This window comes from Mus musculus, chromosome 11 (genome assembly GCF_000001635.26).
Source record: "Mus musculus strain C57BL/6J chromosome 11, GRCm38.p6 C57BL/6J".
NCBI lineage: Eukaryota > Metazoa > Chordata > Mammalia > Rodentia > Muridae > Mus > Mus musculus.
Window position 1 is genome coordinate 121,536,104 of NC_000077.6, and position 20,796 is coordinate 121,556,899.

The 20,796-nt window shown below is 46.9% G+C and overlaps 1 protein-coding gene across 5 annotated transcripts in view; it reads left to right on the top strand.

Moving 5' to 3' along the window:
* The window catches only part of Tbcd (tubulin-specific chaperone d), a 165,180-nt gene that overhangs the window by 84,113 nt on the left and 60,271 nt on the right, over nucleotides 1-20,796 (top strand). For 4 of the 5 annotated variants that reach the window (NM_029878.4, XM_006531973.4, XM_030245468.1 and 1 more), the window contains 2 exons: nucleotides 4,749-4,905; nucleotides 14,121-14,178. In NM_029878.4, coding sequence (NP_084154.1) covers nucleotides 4,749-4,905; nucleotides 14,121-14,178 — 215 coding nt within the window. Of the gene's footprint in view, nucleotides 1-4,748; nucleotides 4,906-8,102; nucleotides 8,171-14,120; nucleotides 14,179-20,796 lie in introns of those variants that run through there. The other variant, XM_006531975.1, reaches the window with a different exon arrangement.

The following is a 20,796-nucleotide window of genomic DNA, read 5'->3' on the forward strand; positions in this document are numbered from 1 at the left end:
AGCTGGCAGTGACTCTACGCATATGGATGCTGCCCTCCCACAGGTGCCACAGCCAATCTTCTTGACATTGTTTGCTCCCTAGTGGGCAACCTGTTAATTAACAGAGTTGTGGATTCGAGCTATATACTAGTAAACTGGGAGTAGTTCCGGGTCAGCTGGGCCTGTTTCAATGAACAGAGGACCTTTTCAGCATTGCAGATTGGATATAGTTCAAATTGAGATAACTGTAGATATAATTTCTAATCCGTAGCCCTCAAGGTGGTTGTCTTTTGCTAGGTTGATATTTAACCATCAGCTCCATGTTTGGGGGGAACATCAAGTGTTTACAGGAGTAATGAATAGTCTGTCAGATAACTGGGTTCAGCTTCTGGCTTCCTGCTGGTCTGCTTCCTGCTCCTGAGAGTCTGCCTGTTTCCTGGGGTGCAGAGAAGCCTTGTAGGATAAGGGAGTCTCTGGGACATAGTCTGCGATGGGAATTCTGGCAGAGTAGGGGGACTGTAAGGCTAGGTGGGAACTGGGGAGGAGTTGTAGGGATCTCAAGAATGCTGTGAAGGAGCTGGCCTTTGTGATCACACACAGAGTGCCTCTGGAAAGCACGGGAAATGGGGCTGGGCCGAGCTGACAGAGTGGAGGAGCTGTTTCTGTGGATGGAGCTGACTCAGAGATTGGCTTTGAAGAGGCCAGGAATAGCTGGCCCTACACTATGCCCAAGACTCCAGTGTGGCCACTTATATGTGAAACTGCTGGGAATGTGGACTCTATCTTGGACATCTAGAAGCTACACTCACATTCCTAATGCTGTGATATTTGTCAGGGGATAGGCCTTATTTGGGGGTTCTCAGCAGGACCAGCTTAGGTGACTCCTCATCTTCATGAGGACTCACTACATCCCACATTGTTCCCTTAGGATGTCCAGGGCCTCGTGCTCTCTCTCTCGCCTGTGCACATTTTTACAGCCTCTGTGAAATACCACGGCTATGTGAAATAGATTCCATTGAACAATTACTATTTATATAGGAAAATTTAGAAGCAGAAAGGCAGAGATTTGGTTTTATAACATTAATAATGACCCTTCAGGGCTTTTGTTTGTTTTTGGTTTGGTTTGGTTTGGTTTGGTTTGGTTTGGTTTGGTTTGGTTTTTCTTTTTGCCAATATATTTCTAGGTGCTATTTTCTGGTGGATAATTGCACATGCAGGAGATGGGCACCTCACATGCACATAGCTAAGTGCTGCCTCTCTTCACACTGTTTGTAGACACAGGCTTGGTATTCATGCGTGGTGAGGATGTAGACAGAGCACAGGTTCTGAGGGTGGCGTGCATGCAGTCCTAGAAGCAGCATGGTTCTGAGGGTGGCGTGCATGCAGTCCTAGAAGCAGCGTGCTCCATTTATCTTGCCTTTGGAGACCCTGGACACTCACATGCCCTTTGTGTCTGCTGCCGGTATTTGACTAAATCCTTGATTTATCTATCAGCTGTGAATCCTCCCTTGGTAGCCTTCAGTGTTTGTGTCGAGCTTCTGCCAGTAAGGTTAATCATTGAACCCCAAATTGCTTTGAAACCCCCGTCTTTTCTTTTTCTTTCTTTCTTTCTTTTTTTTTTTTTTTTTTTTTTTTTTTTTGGTTTTTCAAGACAGGGTTTCTCTGTGTACCCTGGCTGTTCTGGAGCTCACTTTGTAGACCAGGCTGGCCTCGAACTCAGAAATCCTCCTGCCTCTGCCTCCCAAGTGCTGGGATTAAAGGAGTGCGCCACCACGCCCTGCCCCCTTCTTTTCAAGGAACACATAGCTACAGACACTGTCTGAGCTATGATGCCAGCAGGAGGCTCCTCTGTCTCTGTAGGTATGACACTGGACATTGACCCCAGGGCCACACACATGCAATGCACCTAGGTTCTGTACCAGTGAACCATATTCCTAGTCCTCAAATTATGTTTTAAACACATTTTAAAGATACCAGTGAGAGCTGCCCAGTGTTCCTTACTACAGCACGGTTGTCTAACTGGGATCAAGAAATTGAGACTTTCAGCATGCTCTTTTAGAAAAGTCTACTTAGTGTGACTTTAAAAGAATAGCCTATCTTTGCATTGTAAAAATCAAGTTTTTTTCTTAAGTTTTTCTCTGTTGCTATTTTCCATTACTACTTTTTAGAGGCTTTTAAAAATTAACAATTGAAGCTGGGCGGTGGTGGCGCAAGCCTTTGATCCCAGCACTTGGGAGGTAGAGGCAGGTGGATTTCTGAGTTCGAGGTCAGCCTGGTCTACAGAGTGAGTTCCAGGACAGCCAGGGCTATACAGAGAAACCCTGTCTCGAAAAACAAAAAAAAAAAAAAAACCAAAAAACAAAAAAAAATTAACAATTGATTTTCTTATAAAATTAAATTCTAGACTGTCGAGATGGCTCAGATAAGGCCACTTGCTACCAACTCTGACAACCTGAGTTGGCTGCTTGGATCTCATATGGTGGAAGGAGAGAATTAATTCCTGAAGGCTGTCCTCTGACCTCTATGCCTGTGCCACCTGTACATGCATCCACCACGCCCCCCCTCCCCCACATAGTAGATACATTAAATTCCTTTATGTGGTTCAGAAGTGTAATGGTTCGGCTTTAAGACGTGTATACATCTTAATAAGCAGCTCTTTACAAAGAAATGAATATACAGAACAGAATATACAGTAACATTTGTTTTTCCTTTTTCTGTGGTATATGTGTATGTGTGCACAGGTGTGCACATACACATGTGTATTTGTGGAGGCCAGGGTGCAATTTTGGGTGTCTTCTATCTCTTTCTACTTTATTTCTAATATAAGGTTATTCACTGAATCTAGAGTTGCACCTATTTGGTGAGATTAGTCGTCCAGCAAGCCACGGGGCTCCTCTTACATCTCTCTGTCCAGAGTTGGAGTGTGCAGCACTATCCTGGATTTTTCTGTGTGTGCTGCAGATGTAAACTTAGGTCCTCGAGCTTACGTGGCAGGCACTTTACCAATGGAGCCATTTCCTCAGCCCTGATTGCACCTTTTGTTGGCGCACAGCTATAGAGTATACAGTACTGGATGTCAAAAGGACATTTTCATAAAAGTGCATAATATACTTTTACTGAGTTCCTCGCCATATCCCCCTCCTTTTCCCTCCTTTTAGCTCCCTTCTGTTTTCCCAAATGGTTTGCTTCTGCTTTCATGTCATGTGTATACATGATTTTTGCATAAAATCTAGGATGTACAAATGAGAGAGAAATGTGATATTTATCTGAGCGAGCTAATTTGTTTGATGTGATAATCTCTAGTTACAGCCATTTTCCTGTAAATAGCATGATTTCATTTGTGTTTGTTTTGTATGTAGAGTGTATGTGTGTGTGAGAGAGAGTGTGCGTGTGTGTGCATACACATGTGGGAGTCAGAAGTCAATGTCAGATATCTTCTGTTGATGTCCATCTTATTTTTTGACAGATTCTTTCACTGATCCTGGAACTCATAGATTTATTTGGCTATGCTGGTTGTCCAATGAGCTCCAGAGATCCCCTTGTCTCCTTGTTTACCAAGAGCTGGGGTCACACACCCTGGCATGCTCGGCTTTTATATAGGTGCCAGAGAGCCCATGCAGCTCTTCATGTTTGCAGTACAGATACTTTATTGACAGAGCCCCCTGATTTGTTTTCACTTATGGTGGAAGAAAACCTAGTTGTTTAGATGTACTATATTTCCTTTATCCATTCTTCTCTTGATGGATACCTGGGTTGGTCCTATAATTTAGCCATTTGAACAGTGCTGCAGATAAACCCTGATGAGTGTGTTGGGCATGGAGGCACACAGCTTTACTCCCTGCACTTGGGAAGCTGAGGCAGGCAGAGGTCGAGGGTAGCCTAGCCTGATTTACATAGCTAATTTGAGGCCAACCAACTAGAGCTGCATGGTGAGACACTGCCTTAAACAAATAAAACAAAAAGCATTGGTGAGCAAGTCTGTCTGTGATGTGATGACTTAAGAACCCTTCAAGTAAATACTCAGGAGTGCTATGAATACAGGAATAACTTAATGTTCCAGTATTCTTGCATACATCGCCTCTTTGTATCAACTGCTGTGTGTGTGTGTGTGTGTGTGTGTGTGTGTGTGTGTATGCGTGTCTGTGTTTGTGTGTGTGTCTGTCTGTCTCTGTGCATGCATATATGTCAATTGCCTGGTTGTATATTTTTACTAGAACCAAAGAGGAATTCATATGACTTTATCTCTTGGTTACTATAGACACTTTCTATGGTCAAACAAGCAGACAGTCCTGTACATACAAGGCAACCTAGGACTGGCTTTCCAGACACATGGGTGTCTGTGGAGGTTCCCTCTCTGGTCTAGGTCTGGTGCCTTCTTCTCTCTCTGAGGTTGTTGAAGTCTGTGATAAGAAGATTTGGATGGTGTCCTATGGTTTCACATCCATTCGCCTCACTTGTGGGTGTCACCAGTGCTCCCCATAAACACACGGCCCTTCCTATCCTGCTGTGGGCTTCTAAGTTTTGTACTCTGTTGGTGTGGCCACAGATTTGGCAGCCTAGCTATGGTTATTGTTCTGAAGAACTGTCATTTCTTTATGTGATTCTTGGGAAACCCAAATTTCCTTTGTACCTTTGAGCTGATGGGCTTGCTTCCCTTTCAGGGTTTTTTGTTTGTTTTGTTTTGTTTTTCCTGAGCAGGTTTTGACTCCTGTCTGTGATTCTGCCTCATGGTTTGCCATCAACTGCTCTTTGTTTTTGTTTCCTGCCAGTTGTCACGGTGATCCTGAAGGCCCTTACCTACGATGAGAAGCGGGGTGCCTGCAGCGTTGGGGCCAATGTCAGGGATGCTGCCTGTTATGTGTGCTGGGCTTTTGCACGTGCCTATGAACCTCAGGAGTTGACACCTTTTGTGACTGCCATTTCAAGGTAATGCCTCTTGGTTGCGTTCAAGAGTGATTGTGTCATGTGGCAGACGTGCCTCAGATAAACATACCATCTGCCTGTAACCTGTTGGCTTTAGGTAAGCCATTCTCTACAACTAGCTGCCAATATCAGCATCCTTGTGCCCTGCCCCTCCTCTCTAAGAGATGGGCAAGAGAGGAAAAGACTACCTTATCTTGTGGAACGGGACAGGATCTGCTATGTGGGGAGATAGGGTTCCAAACATGGCTGTCCAGGGAAGCAAATGGGTCCCAGGTTCCACTTCAGACCTTTCCAAATGTTCAGAAGAGATTACATGCATGGGAACAGAGTAAAGTCCAGTCACTTGAATACTCTGGAGCCATCCCATAGTGTGCTGAGGACAGAGCAGATTATTGGTGTTGCCCTAATGAGCATGAGAAGACTCAGTCGGAGAGCACCCGTTGCACCATCCACACCAGATGGACAGACACCCTGAACTGCGTGGTGCCCTCCTTTGGCTCCTCAGAAACAGAATGAAGCTTGAACTCGAAAGGTTACTGCTATCCCTCCCACCTCCCACCTCCCACCCCCCACCCCCCAAATTTATGTACCAATTGCTGTACAAAACTGAGGAGATGTCTGTGCTGAGGGCACACTTGTCCTGCATCCTTCCAAGGGAAAGGAAAAAGAAAAAAAAACTCCAGAAAGTCGGGCAGAAGAGCCTGGGCACCATGCCCAAGGCATGATGTTTCTGAGGTCAGACCTGGAGCCGCCGCCGTTGCCCCTACACCTAGGACCCTCAGGTACTGGAGTCTAGTGACCAGGCACCTGCCACTCCTCGTCTAAGAATACTTTCCCACCTCACAGAGCTCTCCAGTACTATTTATTCTTTAAGTTGCTGAATGAAGGTGAGGTGGATGTGGCCACACAACTTGGGAAATCAGAACAGACAAAACCAGCCTCAGGAAAAGCAGATATTCCAGTACTTCCCAGATACCTGAAAGTCTGAGCCAGCTGCTAAATTTCCAGGACCCCCTAGAACATCCTTATGGTGCTACTTGCCCCTCACCTCATTTCAAGACTCAGCTCCAGGACATTCCCCCTCCACCCCCCTCCTCCCTCCACCCCCGTTACCCCCCTCCCTGACATCTGACTGTGGGGTCTTTCAGAAGGGAGCTGTCCTGGACCTGTCTCATTCAATGGAGCATAAACATATACTGATGAGGCACAACTCATGGGGACCTGACATATGCACAGTTACCAGGAAGCTGTGCTGTTGGTTGTAGACTTGGTTCTGGGTGGGAAGGAGCAAGAGCCCAGCTGCCCAGGGCCTTCTGCTGATCCTCAGGCCTGGTCCATAGCTGTGACCTCCCTGCGTCCCATTCTGTTGCCATGCAGGTGCATCCTCTGTTTGCTGTTTATGTGGCTGTGAGGGAGGTTCTTGCAACTGTTTCTTGTCCTCATCTTCAACTTGCATAAGTAGTGAACAGGTCTTTCTCTTGCTCACACCTGCCCCAGAGCAGCAAAGCTCCTTTACACGACAGGGTCTGGTTCAGTTCACAGGCTCTGTCAGGTGGGTAGCTGCAGTCAGGCTTCCAGTTTCCTCCCCTGAAGATGAAAAGTGTTGAGTAGGAGTTAGGCATAGAGCCAGATGTGACCCTGACGTGACCCTGACTTGGTACCAGTGACCTGCCAGGAGATGGTGAAGGATGGTAGGACCTTGGCTCTGATGTGCATTTGCTTCCTGTTTCAAAATAAAAACAGTCCTGACAGACTGTGTTCGGTCTCACAGTTTTGTTCAGAGAGCAGCTACCCCCACCCCCAGGATGCCATGGCTCGTCCTTCTCCCTCTTCTGATCCAGAATGGAGGAAGGTGGATGGCCTGAGGGAGGGAATCATAGAGTAAAGGGAACAGGAGTTGACCTGCTGGCCCGGGAGCATGTGGCCATGTTAGAGGGGGCATTAGGTTAGCTCTCTCATGCTTCATTTTTGTTGGGTGTGGGGTCTCAAGGCCATTCTGCCACTTCGGAAGGCAGGAGGTACAGAGGAGAGGTCCCTGTAGGGCACCTGGTCCTGAGGGAAAAGTCGGGGCTACACAGTTCCCACCAGAGTGTCTGTCTTCACTCTGTGCTGTAGAACTCACATCACAGCAATGATGGATCCCTGGGTGGATTCAGTAAAGGAAATGGACAGTCTGTGAAAAGCTTGGCTCTGAAGTTGGCTGCTGTGTCTTGGTGCTATGGCTGTAGGTGGGTCTTTGGGCTCTGCTCTGTCTTCTCCAGCTCCAGCTTTCCCTACGCTTAGAACAGTATGGTGAGGAGCTTCCATGGCTGCTGAAGGAACATGGTACCTTCTTCTTCAGAGTCACCATTTACCACTCAGAGAAGAAAAGGCAACTGCACAGCAGAGCCAAGTCCCATCAGTGGTGACTTCTCAGGCTCCTGGCAGTCATCACTGCTCTGTCAGGGTCATGGTCATACCTGGCTCCATGCCGACCTCCTACTCAGCACTCTGTTCTCTTTCCATAGTGGGGGAGGGGGTGGGGAGCACAAAAAGGCTCTCTGCTCTGGCCCTGCACAAGCTCTTAGCCACGAGGTTACTGTCTGAGGACTGTAGAAGGCGGCCCTGACTGAGCCTGGCACTGTCTTCCCAGAACTTAAGTGAACTTGCTTGCTCTGAGTTAGGTGTGCTGTGGGGAGATACGAGGCCCTCTTCATGTTGGGTGTGGTGTGGAGAGTGCGGCTTCTGTTGAGACTTAGTGGGTGAACACAGAAGTGCCCTTCACTTCACATACAGCTCAGTCTCTGGAATGACCCTGAATTTCCTGGCCAAGGAGAAGTTGTTGTACAGCCATCTCTACTTCTAGTCTGTAGAAACTCTTGTGGGTCCACGTGTTTCTTTGGGCTTGGGGAGTCTAGACTTGCTGGCTTATGGGACAAGCCTGAGGGGTTGCTGGGGAACTCATGTCTGCATGTTGTGCGTGGAAACTGTAGCTGTCTGGTTGCAGGGCTGCCAGCCTCTGCTTCACAGCCATCTGATTCTAAGCTGGCAGCCAGCAGATGGGCAGCAGTGCCCTTTGGAGCTGAGCCGCTGCAGATTTCTAGCCGGTTAGACAGGTTCTGATGAACCTGTGCCTGGCCCTTCCTGGCCCATCTGACTCCAGGCATCAGCGGGGGAGGGCATGTGGTGAGTCAGGTGCGCCAGTGAGCTTGGGGCATGTACTACCTCCTGCCTGAAGCTCTGTGCGTCTGAGTATCGGTCGGGTGTGCCCTGCAGACCTGCTTGTGAGGTTCGTCATGAGTGACCATGCTCTTTAATTATCAGGTTTTAAGCCCATTATTTCTAGCCGATGATAAAATCTTGGTATCTTTACTTTCATAAACTCCTCAGCGTATCCTGTACCAGTACAGTTGAGATCCAAATATAGTTTCCAGAGTAAAATAGAGCCAGGGAGGCGCTGTGGGGCGTCCTGCTGCACCTCAGTGCCTGATGCAGGGAAAGCCACTAACCTTTTCTAATTTTGGGTTGAAGAAACTGGATTAACTATTCTTACCCTCACAGTGTTAACTCTGCTTTAGGAATTTTAAAAGATTTTCAAGGCATATTTCTATCTTTTTGAAATTGTTTTGATTGCCTTTTGAAACCATCTTTCTTTGTCTTTGAGCAGACGGGTGGAGCCAGAATTTATGCCACTGTTTTGCGGCACTATCTGGCCTCCTGAAAAGCCTGGTGCAAGGCAGGAGTAGTAAGATGTGGTGTGGAAAGGTGCCGGCCTGGTTGTGTGTTCTGTAGGTGATTCCTTCTAACCAGAAGTCAAAATCTGATCTACAGGAAGGAAAAGAAAGCAAACTGTCTGCTGCTGCCAGAGCACCCTGCCTGTCACCTTCTAGCGATTTCCTCACCTGAAACTCTTTTGTAAGCTGAGCTCCTGTTGACGTTCACTCCGCCCAGGCACAGACCCGCCTGTGCCAGGGGCAGCTCCTGACTCTCACCTCCACTGTGCAAACCGGCAGGGCAGCGTGGGCTGCCTGTGAACGGCCTGGGATTGGCTCTGTAGGATCTCTTCCTTCAGGGCAAGATTGTCCTGAAAAAAAAAAAAATAAGGAAATAGCAAGCATTGCTCAAAGCTATGTCTTATTCTTCTCAGCCTCTCTGAATGGCCCAACTTCCAGAGAGAAGAAAACTGTGTTGAGGAGAAGGCCAGCAATTGGAGACAGTCTTGGTCTGCCAGGCCCAACTTTGTACTGGCTTGGCTGTGACCCCAAAGCACATGGTTCTGCTTATGACTTAGAGAAATTCAGTAAAATGCAGGGTTTATATTTTAATGTGACTTGCAACTGAAAAAACCATGGAGTTTCACAATGAGTTATTAGTCTTCTCTTTAAAAAAATTACTTCAGAATGCAAATGTTGTCATTTCCCATGTAGAGGCAAGTGTGCTTGCTTTGAAACGCTACTCAGTATCACACAAATGAAAAAAAAAAAAGAGTTTGGGGTGAATGCTGTTCTCACTGTGTATGCTGAGCCAAGGTCTAAGACTGTGGGAAAGGAGAGGGGCAGGCTAAGGCTTGCCTCTCACTTTCCCTAGGTTTGTACCAGAAAGAGAATCCCTTCTGTGTGGTTAAATCCTGGTGAGCTGTCACAGCTTCCCTAGAGAAATTAAGCAGCTGGACACACCCACAAACACCTCTCCTCAGATGGTGGCTTTCACTGTGGTGCCAGGTGTTGCTCTTTAGGTTTTCTCTGAAGTGAGAGAGAAGAGTAGTGACTTCTGCATCGGGTCTTCCTGCTGGGGATGAGCGAGGCCCAGGTGAAGGGTAGTAAGCATGAACAGTGGCTTAGGAGAGCAGTGGCTTAGGAATAGACTTCCCTTTTCTGTTTGACTAATATCATTAAACCCCTTTGCATTCAAAACTTATTTTTATTTCTAAATAAGCCAGTCTTGTTCTGAAAGTAGGAAATTAGTTTTAAGGAATTTAGTCCAGAGCTAGAGAGAGGGCTCAGTGGCTAAGTGCACTGGCTGTTCTTCCTGGGTTTGTTCAGTGCAGCCCTCAAAGGGCAGCTCACAACTGTCCAGTCCCAGAGACTCTAAAGCCCCCTCCAGGCACGTTCAGACTTAGCACACATGTGTTACACACAAACACACACACATACAAATAAGTAAAAAGTTAAAAAAAGAATTTAGCCCAAATTGAAAGTCTTTAAAAACCTGTTATGGTTGGGTGGTGGTGGAACACACCTGTAATCCCAGCACTCTGGAAGCAGAGGCAGACAGATCTCTGTAAATTCAAGGTCAGCTTGGTCTACAGCTTGGTGAGGGTGCTACACAGAGAATACACAGAGAAACCCTGTTTCAACAGTCAAACATTGTTGTATCATAAGTACATGCAGATTTGTTTTAATTAACTTAAAAGCTTACTGTTACTTAAAAAGCAGTGTTTTCCAAGTACTGTTACAGTTACCACAGTGTAATTTCTGAAGTTTGATGAAACATGTAAATCCTGATTTGTTCCTGTAATCTTAGCACTTGAGGGGCTAAGGGAAGAGAATTACTGAGTTCAAGGCAGCCTGAGCCACAGAATGAGTTCCTATCCTGATACCCTGTGTAGCCCTGGCTGTCTTGGAACTCACTCTGTAGACCAGGCTGGCCTCGAACTCAGAAATCCGCCTGCCTCTGCCTTCTAAGTGCTGGGATTAAAGGCGTGCGCCACCACGCTCGGCTCTGATACCCTTTCTTAAAAAAAGAAAGAAAATAATTAATGAAGCAGTGACTTTTAAGGCATTTGCTTAAGGAAAAGCTAACTTGATGGAGTGTATGAGGCTGCTGCTTCTGTGGTGACACCTGTTACATACAGACTTTCTCTGTGCTGACAGCCAGTATTGGACTCTGACATCCTGTCCCACTCCTGACTTACCGCTCACTTTGCTTACTCATACCTTGGAGAGGTCTGCATGGAGCATCTTGTGTATGTTCCATGTCAGAGACCAAGAGCCGTCACTGGCAATCTCACTGCTCAGAGAAGAATGGCTGCAGTGTTCCTAGGATCTGAGGATCATGGTAGCTGGGGCTTTTGGGAGCACACAGACCAGTGACAGTGGTTGTGGGAAGGGTGGCCCCATAAGCAAGGTAGGTGGCTAAGGCCTGCTGCATCTGCCTTCCGACTGGGCATGGTCCGCATCTCGGGGCTTCTTGTGTCAGTGCTGAGCATAGGAGAGATACCTACAGATTCATGTGCGTGGTACTACTCAGCCACTCACATACCTGAGAAGGATGAGTAGGGTTAGAAGTGTCCCCCCCCCCCCCAGGAGCTACCCTAATCCCACCACCTTATCAGGTCTTATCCGCAGCTGTAGAACTGCCTAGTAATAAGTGGAAAGTGCTTTAGGAAAAATGGGCAGAGCCCCACCCCTCAGAGGGAGGAAGTGAATGAGTCTCATGCTGACATCAGCTTCTTGAACAGCTATGGCTTTATCTCCACAGGCTACATTGCAGTTGGGATTCTCCTCATCCCGTGCCCAGTGCCTGGATGGGTAGAATGTGTAGAGGGCTGTGAACAGGCAGCTTTATTTTCTCAACGGCCTGACTCCTCTAGAATGAACACTTGGTTGAAATTGGACTTTGGTCCGTTTGCCCGGGCAGAGTAATATTCTTTCTGTACCTATCTTCTAGATGTTCCCTGAACCTTGAGGGTGTGTGTGTATGTGTGTGTGTGGCTTGTGGGTTGCTAGGAGCCCTCAGTCAGCTTTATGATCTGAAGACTGTTCACAAAAGCTGCTGTAGTGTGCTCAAGGTAGAAACAATTTTAAAATGTTCATGGTGAGGTAGGATGAACCCTCTCTTGTTTCAGGTTTCTCTGCTTCTCATTGTGGCAAAGTATAAATCCCACAAGCCAGGAAAGTTGTGCCTCCTTCCCTCTCCCATTTTCCTATTGGAATTAAAGACAGTTCTTTGTCACCTCTCTTGTTGCACAAGTTCTCTCCTGGAGCACATTACCTGCTTAGCAGCGTTCTGATGTTTTTAACATTAAAATTAAAGTAAGTGTGTGTGTGCGTGTGTGCTCAAGTGTGAGCGCTTGTGTTTGAAGACCTGTGTGTGGAGGTCCCAGGACAACTTGCAAAGGGTTGGTTATCTCTCTTACCATGTGCTGCGACCCAGGGATCAGACTCAGGTCATTGGGCTTGGTGGTATGCTGAGTCATCTTGCTGGCCTCAGTTCTTGTTCTTGAGGGTTTCTGTTTTTGTTTTTGTTTGTTTGTTTTTACTTTCTGGACCCCAAAGACCTTCTGACCTTCCAATCATTTCTGTCCTCTGGTGATCCCTGGTTGGGATTTGGAGTCTGGGAGGGTAGCCAGTGGTCTCACAGCTCTATCTCCTGTGCTTGATGCGCAGTGCCCACTGCATGCCTGGTAAAGTTGAAATGAGATTGAAAACTAGACATGGCTGGCCCGCGGTCCTTGCACCTTGCTGTTTGCTGAGAATGTCCCTGGAATGTGGGAACCAAGAAGAGGGATCCCTGACGAGGAAATGCTTCCCTGAGAAGGGTTCCCCTTGGAGGGTGGGACCCATAGCAGTAACTGGCGGTGGATGCAGGAGAGGTGAGAGGCCTGACATGGAGAGGAGCAAGGAGTTTCTAGTTTCGACAGTAATGAAGTTTGGTATATGTACTGGCTAGTTTTGTGTCAACTTGACACAGCTGAAGTTATCACAGAGAAAGGAGCTTCAGTTGAGGAAATGCCTCCATGAGATCCAACTGTAAAGCATTTTCTCAATTAGTGATCAAGGGGGAAAGGCCCCTCGTGGGTGGGACCATCTCTGGGCTCATAGTCTTGGTTCTATAAGAGAGCAGGCTGAGCAAGCCAGGAGAAGCAAGCCATCCCTCCATGGCCTCTGCATCAGCTCCTGCTTCCTGACCTGCTTGAGTTCCAGTCCTGACTTCCTTGGTGATGAACAGCAGTATGGAAGTGTAAGCTGAATAAACCCTTTCCTCCCCAACTTGCTTCTTGGTCATGATGTTTATGTAGGAGTAGAAACCCTGACTAAGACAGTATATAAGAAAAAGACATAATTAAAGCCTGTCGAGTGTCTTGGGAGATAGGAAAAGTCGAGATAGTGTGGCGTTATTGCTTCTGGCTGTAGGAAGGATTGAGACCTAGCAGCTGCCTTCCATGTGCTGTTTCCATGGTGACTGCTCTAACTGGCTGCCTGCCTGTTAGCAGGTTTCTCATTACTTTATCAAATACTTGCAGGACACCACTTTATAAAGAAAATGCTTATTTTGACCTGTGGTCTGGGTCCTCCTGGGTCAAGAGGCTGCATCTAGTAGTGACCTTCTTGCCAGGAGAGTTGTGAGCACTAGTTTCACTTTGAAAGGGGCAGAGAGCAGAGTTTATGGCGTGTCTTCTTTTGTGAAACCCAGAGGATCCAGCCTTGGTCTCTATCCCGCTGACCTCATCTAGTCCTCATTATGTCCCATATCTCTCAACCCAGATGTGGACAGGGCATTGCCCCATCATGTCTCACACTGGGTCAGACCTGTGGGAAATGTTGGAAACCATATGTTTGGGTGTTTCCAAGGGTCAGGCTGCCTGCAGGGTATATGGAGCTCCTGCTGCTCAGCGTAGAGCTAGCTGTGATCTAGGCGTGTTGGTGTCAGCCACCCAGTTGTGACCATCTGCACACGGCCAGTTCTCATCCTCTGGAACCGTTTATCATGATCCCTGCAGGCCAAAGGCATTGTTCTCCAAGCCACTAGAGGCTCAGCGTATACCATCCAAGGACGTTTGATAGGGCTGGGGCTATCTATAATGTTTGATATCTTCAAGGTTAGTTGTGAATCGGTTGTAGCCTGTAGAACCTTGAGCTTCCCTAGAGTCTGTCAGGCTCATCCGGGTGACCAGCAAGTGAGGAAATGAGTGAACGATGTAACGATGGCACACGGTGTATGCCTGTGCTTTGTTACGTGTGCAGAAAACAACTTTGGGTATCGTCGTCAGGAATCCACCTCTGTTGAGACAGGGTCTCCTGTTGGCCTGGCATTCAGCCATTAGGCTAGACTTGTTGGGCAGCAGTCCCAGGGAACCTCCTGTCTACCTCCCAGCACCGGGCTTACAAGCATGCGCCACCTCACCAACGTTTTTATGAGGGAATCCCATGCTTGCAAGACAAGCAGTTTACTGACTGAGCTATTTTCCCAGCCCTCGCGCACTTCATTTTAATTAATAGTTTTCCTTGTTTTTACAGTGCCCTGGTCATTGCTGCTGTATTTGACCGAAATGTGAACTGCAGAAGAGCAGCCTCTGTAAGTTTCATTTTCCCCAGTGCATTCCTTTCCTGGAGGTGGGGCTGTCGTCGTTGCCAGTGGCCTGTATGTGGGCCTCTGTCTCTTTGGAAAACCCATACCCCATGGCAGCAGAGGAGAGCAGATGAAAGAACTGAGTAAAACAGTCACCATGGTAACACTTGTAGGGCCTTAACTGTGGGGTTCTTGAGGAGGTCAGGGTTGAATAAGCATAGGGGAACAGGTTTCTGTTCAATAGCCAGACCAGTTCAGGGTAGCTCAAGCTCTGCAGAGGAGAAGAAATTTATTCTGTGTTTCTAACCTTCATGACACGGCAGGACTGGTCCAGGGATGACAGGATAGGGCACTGGAGGCTCCGTGTTCCAGGGGGAGCTGTTACCAAGCTGTAGTTAGCTCTGCTTTCCCGGCCACACTGGAGTGGATACCCCTGGTTATGCTTTAGCTTTGCAGCTGCCTGTGGGCCTTACCTTCCGAACTCAGTTCTCCAGTTCCCCCCCGAGATCCAGCGTTTGGGATGGGTTTGCATAGAGGGAGCTTGAGTAGCTTTGGCTGCCAACAGAGATGTTGGTTAGAGTCCCTGCTCCATCTACCTATGGCTTTCCACTTCTGGGACAGTAATGAGACTGAGTCTCGTGAATTGCGAGGGGAAGAGACAGTGAAATGTTTCCCTAGGGTTTCCTGCATATGGGGGTGTGTTGCAGCAGTGGCTGACTCTACGTAGGTGACTGCTGTGATCAGTGACTGAGGCCAGGTCCATGGGTGCTTTGGGAGGCTGGACCCCAGAGGACCTCAGATGAGAAGTCCAGGCACTGTCAGGAGTGCTGTGATACCTGAGCAGTCTGCGGCTGTCTTCCCCTCATAGACAGGCCAGCAGGCGAACACATTCAGGGATATCGGGAACCGAGGGGAAGTCTCTGAGACAGGTGCAGGCTGAGACTTGCTCTGGCTGTCAGCTATGAGGAGTTGGGAAGACCCATGGTGTGAGTATAGGGGCTCCTTCTACATCCTTGTTTCAACTGGTCATGGAGACTGACTGGGCATGATATACTATTACATCTGCTTTGAGACTGAGGCAAAGGTCAGGAGTGGTGTTTGTTAGTGCCAACAGATGTCTAAAATATGAAGGGGATGCGGTTGAGTTGGCAATGTCCCAGATGTATTCTGTGTGGATAGGAGCCAGGCCTCAAAGTAGGATGGAGAGGAGACTCCTGAGGTCAGGTGGAACCATGGAGCTAGGGGAAAGGGAACACTGTCCTGACCTGCGTGTTGGGCGTTGTTGGTGGGAACTTCCTGGTTAGCAGGCTGAAAAGTTCTTTCCTGTAGCTACTTTCATTTTGTTCATGTTTTAAAACTCTGCACAGTTATTTGATTCTGATGTAATGAAGTGGCCTTTGCCTTTTGCTCTGGTGATGTGGTTCATTCTTATTCTGACTTCCCCTTGAGTATAGTCCCTTCTCTTATGCTGGACTCAGTTTGTCAACGTTCTCAGAGCAGAATCGGTTCATGAGGGTTATTAGTCTTTTGTCTGCTTTTGAACTGAAGGTGAGCTAGCATCATGGAGAGAGTGGAAGTATTTCTCTTGTATTTTGTTCCATAGTTTTTAAGAGATTGATGTTTTTCTACTTTAATTATTTGGTAGTATTGTCTTAACCCATTCTAGCAATTTTTTTTTTGAAAAAATGTCCACTATTTTCGATAGTTTTTACTTAATATAGATCTGCCCAGCTTTCTTATTTCTCAAGTCATGCCTTTGTCCTGTCTTCTGTGTTGTTAAATGAAGTGATTTGCTGTCATCACAGGCTTCAACTGATTTCATCTTTTCTCTCACTGTGGCCCCTGTCTTGTCCCATCGCCTGTCACAAGTGATGGAGTTTCTGTCTTGTAACTTGGCTGCTGGCCTCTGGCTGCACTTTGGCGGCTGTGTGCTCAGGTCCTGTGTGCCGAGTTCATGAGCCATGTACGTGGCATGGCAGCCAGTGTATTGGATTCTCGTGTTTGAAGACCTACTGTGGAGGGCTTAGGCAGCCCAGCTGTTCCCATGCTGCACCATAGGCTCTCAGCCAAGGGGCTGTGCCTCTGGCATTCTGGTCAGGTGACTTGTGAGGTTTTGCTGGCTCAGGATGCCTGTGGTCTTCCATGGCTGCTGTTGGCTCTCTGCCTGCATCTGTACTGAGAAGCAACCAGGATGCAAGCACTCCCCAGAGTCCTTTAAAACTGTCTGTGTCCCCACAGGGACTCCATTTTGTCTGCAGTGTTAGTAGGAACCCATTGATTTCTTGAGAGGTCTTAGCAGTCTTGCCTTCATAGTTAACTGATAAACAGTAACTGTAAGACTGATATATAATACAATTTTATAATAAATCTGTACTAATATATTTTTATGTTTCATTTATTGTTTTCTGTAACCTAAGACATATTTGTGGGAAGCAACAATAAAATAAAGTCCTATGGCTTTGTGTGGCCTGGTTTGAAGTGAAAAACAAATAAAAAACTTCTGTAAATCAGGTTTTTTTAACTTGAAATTAAAACCCTATTAAACTAGCAAGAAATTCTTTGCGTTCCTTTTGAGTTCAGCACTCTTTACAGAATAGTCTGTAGGATTTAAACAGAGGAAGGTGAGGGATGCCTCTGAGTGAGACTCATTTGAAGGCATAAGGGTTCTCGTAGTGACAGAAGAGAGTCTCACGAAGAGTTGCTTCTTTAGGCAGACTCTCCAGTTTCACATTGGGGTGTGTGAGATGTCTGGTCACCTGGCCAGCGTCCAGGAGGTTGAGCAGTGGAGCAGTAGAGCATCCACAAGTTCCCAGTTCTGTGGCCTTAGCTTTCATTTGATGATTTTCCATAGCCTGTTCCCTGGCTTCTTGTCTGGTGGCTACAGTGCTTCTAAGGTAATGAAGCCATTGTTTTGGATCCTCATTAGAGGTGTCTTTCTGGTGGTCAGCACTCAGGAGCTGGATAGTAGAGACCTGGCATGGCTTAGTGGAAAGAATTAGTTCATGGTTGCTAAGGACTCGAGGTTTTGCATTCTAGACAGTATCTAGCAGGCCAGATATGCTGACTTTGTGAAAAGGCCTGTTTTTGTTTTTAATTTGCTTTTTTGTCTTATATTTTGACACTATTGAGATTTTCCCCGAGGAGTAATAAGAATACGGGAAAGTCTGAGTCTGCGTTCCCTTGCTCTCTATTGGGTAACCACACATGTCTAAGACAACTCGGGAGTCCTGGTTAGGACTCTCAGTTGTATATGTCCTGTGCACATGGTTAGTTCTGTGAGGCTCCATCCCACACATATGTGAGAATCGCCTACAATCTAGGCACACAGTATTCCTTATCACAGATGTCCCTACATGATCCTTTTAACTACTACCAACTATCAGTCTACTTTCCAATCTTGCAATGCTGTTACATCACTAAAGTGACAGTCCTTGGGACTGGAATTCTCACTGTGTCCAGTATGTTGGGAAGTCCCAGGCCATTAAATTCTCCTGTGAGCGGGTCTGTTCTCTGAGTGAGCCCTGGTTCTCCTGTGAGCAGATCTGTTCTCTGAGTGAGCCCTGGTTCTCCTGTGAGCAGATCTGTTCTCTGAGTGAGCCCTGGTTCTCCTGTGAGCAGATCTGTTCTCTGTTCTCTGAGTGAGCCCTGCTGTGTCAAGCCACTTACCTGTAAAAGGGCCTCTGGGTTGTGGCTTGCTCAGGGTTACTATGAACACCGTAGTGAGAATTCTGGAATTTTTGTTTCTTTAGAAACAGCAGTATTACGGATGGTTGTGAGCCACCATGTGGTTGCTGGGATTTGAACTCTGGACCTTCGGAAGAGCAGTCGGGTGCTCTTACCCACTGAGCCATCTCATCTAGCGCCCTCTTCTGGAGTGACTGAAGACAGCTACAGTGTACTTAGATATAATAAATAAATAAATCTTAAAAAAAAAAAAAAGAAACAGCAGTATTGTAAGAATGTTTTCGATTTAATCCCAGGTGTGGGGACATGGGCTACTTTGTAGCAGCCGGCTATGATTTTCCTTGTGCTCTAGCAGACGCACGTTTTGCCAGATGCAGATAGTTTCTGTGAATATATGATGTTTGGAATTCTGAGAAATTTTCAGAGGACATATAAGTGCTAGAGCCCTGATAGGCGGGGTTGGTGATTAATAGTCATTCAAGGGGGTTGGTTGTAATTTGTTAGTAGTTGTTCTCAAAGAAGAAACAAAGGGAAAGAAATTAGATCTAGGGATTCTCTGTCTCCCTCCTCCCTCCTTCCTCCCCCCTCCCCCTCCCCCTCCCTCCTCCTTTCTTTCCTATCTGGTGATAGGAGGAGAAACAGGGTAGGGGTAAAAGGTTGGGAAAAAGAAGAACCAACAAAGTAGCTAAGACTAGCTATAGAACCCTTTCATACTGGCTTTCCTGTGAGCATAGTTTCTGTTTCTTAGGTTATATGCATAGAGTACAGTTTGTGGGACCCATCTTTTAGGATGCTGCTAGACAGTGCCTGTCTCTAGGATTCTAGCTGTTCCCCAGGGTGGCTGTACTACTTACTATGTATTCTCCCATCTTTGCTAACTAAGGCATGTGTCACCTAAGATGGGGTTGCCAGATTTCTTCCTGGGTTACTACACTATTTCATTTTTGCTGATAAGTGTGTGGTGGTTTTCGTTTTCTTTCCTGTGACAATGTTGAGTCTGTTTGGGTGCTCATTTGCTACCTGTGTCCTCCTGAGTAAGATGCGTTCTTTCAAGTCTCAGTCATTGTCTAGCTGGATGGCTCATTTCTGTTGTTGAGTTTCAAGGGTTGTTTATGGACCCTGGATATCTGTCTTTTATGGATATGTGTATTGCAGATGCTTAGTACATCTCCATGACAGCTTTCAGTCTTGTTTCTCTGTTTCTTTGGTGAGCGCTTTCAGTGTGAGGGCTACAAACCACTTAGCCCTGTTCTCAGCCTTTTCTTTTCTCTGCTGTGCTGATAGCACATTCTGCAGTGATGTCTCTGTGGTCTCCCTTCATATTGTGTTGGGTGATCCCCTAACCTCTTAGTTTCAAGATTGTTTCAACATAAATCTTGTATTAGGTTTTACTTGGAAGATGATCCTGCTTGCAAATGTTACATTGTATTTAAGTTGACATTGTATTTCTTTACATCACCTTTCTTTGGTATCTGTTTCTTTAAGAATTGGTTGCAAAGGCCAGGTGATGGTGGCTCAGGCCTTTAATCCTAGCACTTGGGAGGCAGAGGCAGGCAGATCTGAGTTCTAGTCCAGCCTGGTTTATAAGCCAGGGCATCCAGAATTATAGAGAAACATCCTGTCTTGTAAAAACAAATAGACAGATGAACACACACACACACACACACACACACACACACAGAGAGAGAGAGAGAGAGAGAGAGAGAATATTGACTGCAAGAGGCTTGAGTAATGGCTCAGCGGTGACGAACATTGGCTGCTCTTCCCGAGGACCCCGCTTCAGTACTCAGCACCCACATGCTACCATCCATAACAGTTCTAAGGCATCCAACATCCTCTTCTGACCTGCGCATGCACTAGGCATGTGTGTCATATGCATACATACAGGCAGCATTTACAAACAAAACAAAATGAAATATAAATCTTAAAGGGAGGGGTTGCAGAAGTTACAAAATGGTAAGAAGCAAAAAGTATCCTGTTTTTCCCTCTTGAAACTTGTTGGTAGTACCCTGACCCCCACTGTGAGGCTCTGTGATTTCTGGAGATGGCACACATTTCTGTGCTGGTGCTTACCAGTCCTGTGGGATCCTTGCACGTATGAGTGCTCTCAGCCCCCTAACCCATATTGGGATGTCTACCTAGGTCAGGGGTGTTTCTTCTGTTACCTCTGCCACCTCTGCCTTACGCCCTGTGCCTGACCCACCTCTGCTTGCCAGGATGGCGCACTGTGCGAGGCTGTGTGTTACTTCTCTCCATCTCCATAAGAAGCTGGTGTCAGCGCCTGACTCTAATCCCGGTTGGGACTCAGCCGTGTATGCTTTGGGGAAAGTTCAAACCCCACTGGGCAATAAGCCAGGCATAAGGGGCCATTGTCATGTTGGTCAGACAGTCCTAGGTCGGACATCGTGAGAGACAGGGAAAGTGGTCAACAAAGAAAGAAGAGTCATCCGTACAAGGTTTACCTAGAAGTACTTAGTTTTCTTTACGTTCAGATGGGCCGCTGTGAGCCCCAACTTGTTTGTTGCCTGGCATGTAGGCCTCAGGTAGCTCAGAGAGCTGGTTGGAAACAGGTTTGCCCTCTAGGAGGCAGCGCTGATATGTTGGGAATGGTGATGAGTTGTGATCATGGGGTTCCTAAAAATGGGTGTTTTAGGAGTTGGTTTCTACTTACTGACCTGTATAGTTTGTTCTCAGAGTTAAATTCCGGGATCTTCCTTGGGGTGTTAGTGTGAAAATGTATTCCTAGTGAAAGGTCACTGTCAGGTTCCATCTGATCTTCTAAATAGAATTCTTACCCTGTGGCTTTAAAGAGCACTAGGACATAGCAACAGTGACAAGCCACCCCAGGGCTCTGGTCAGCCAACAAAGAGGGCTTTTATTTAAAAAGTGAAGCCATGGGTCATTTACACTGAACTGTGTTTGTTTTGAATTATCTTCTGG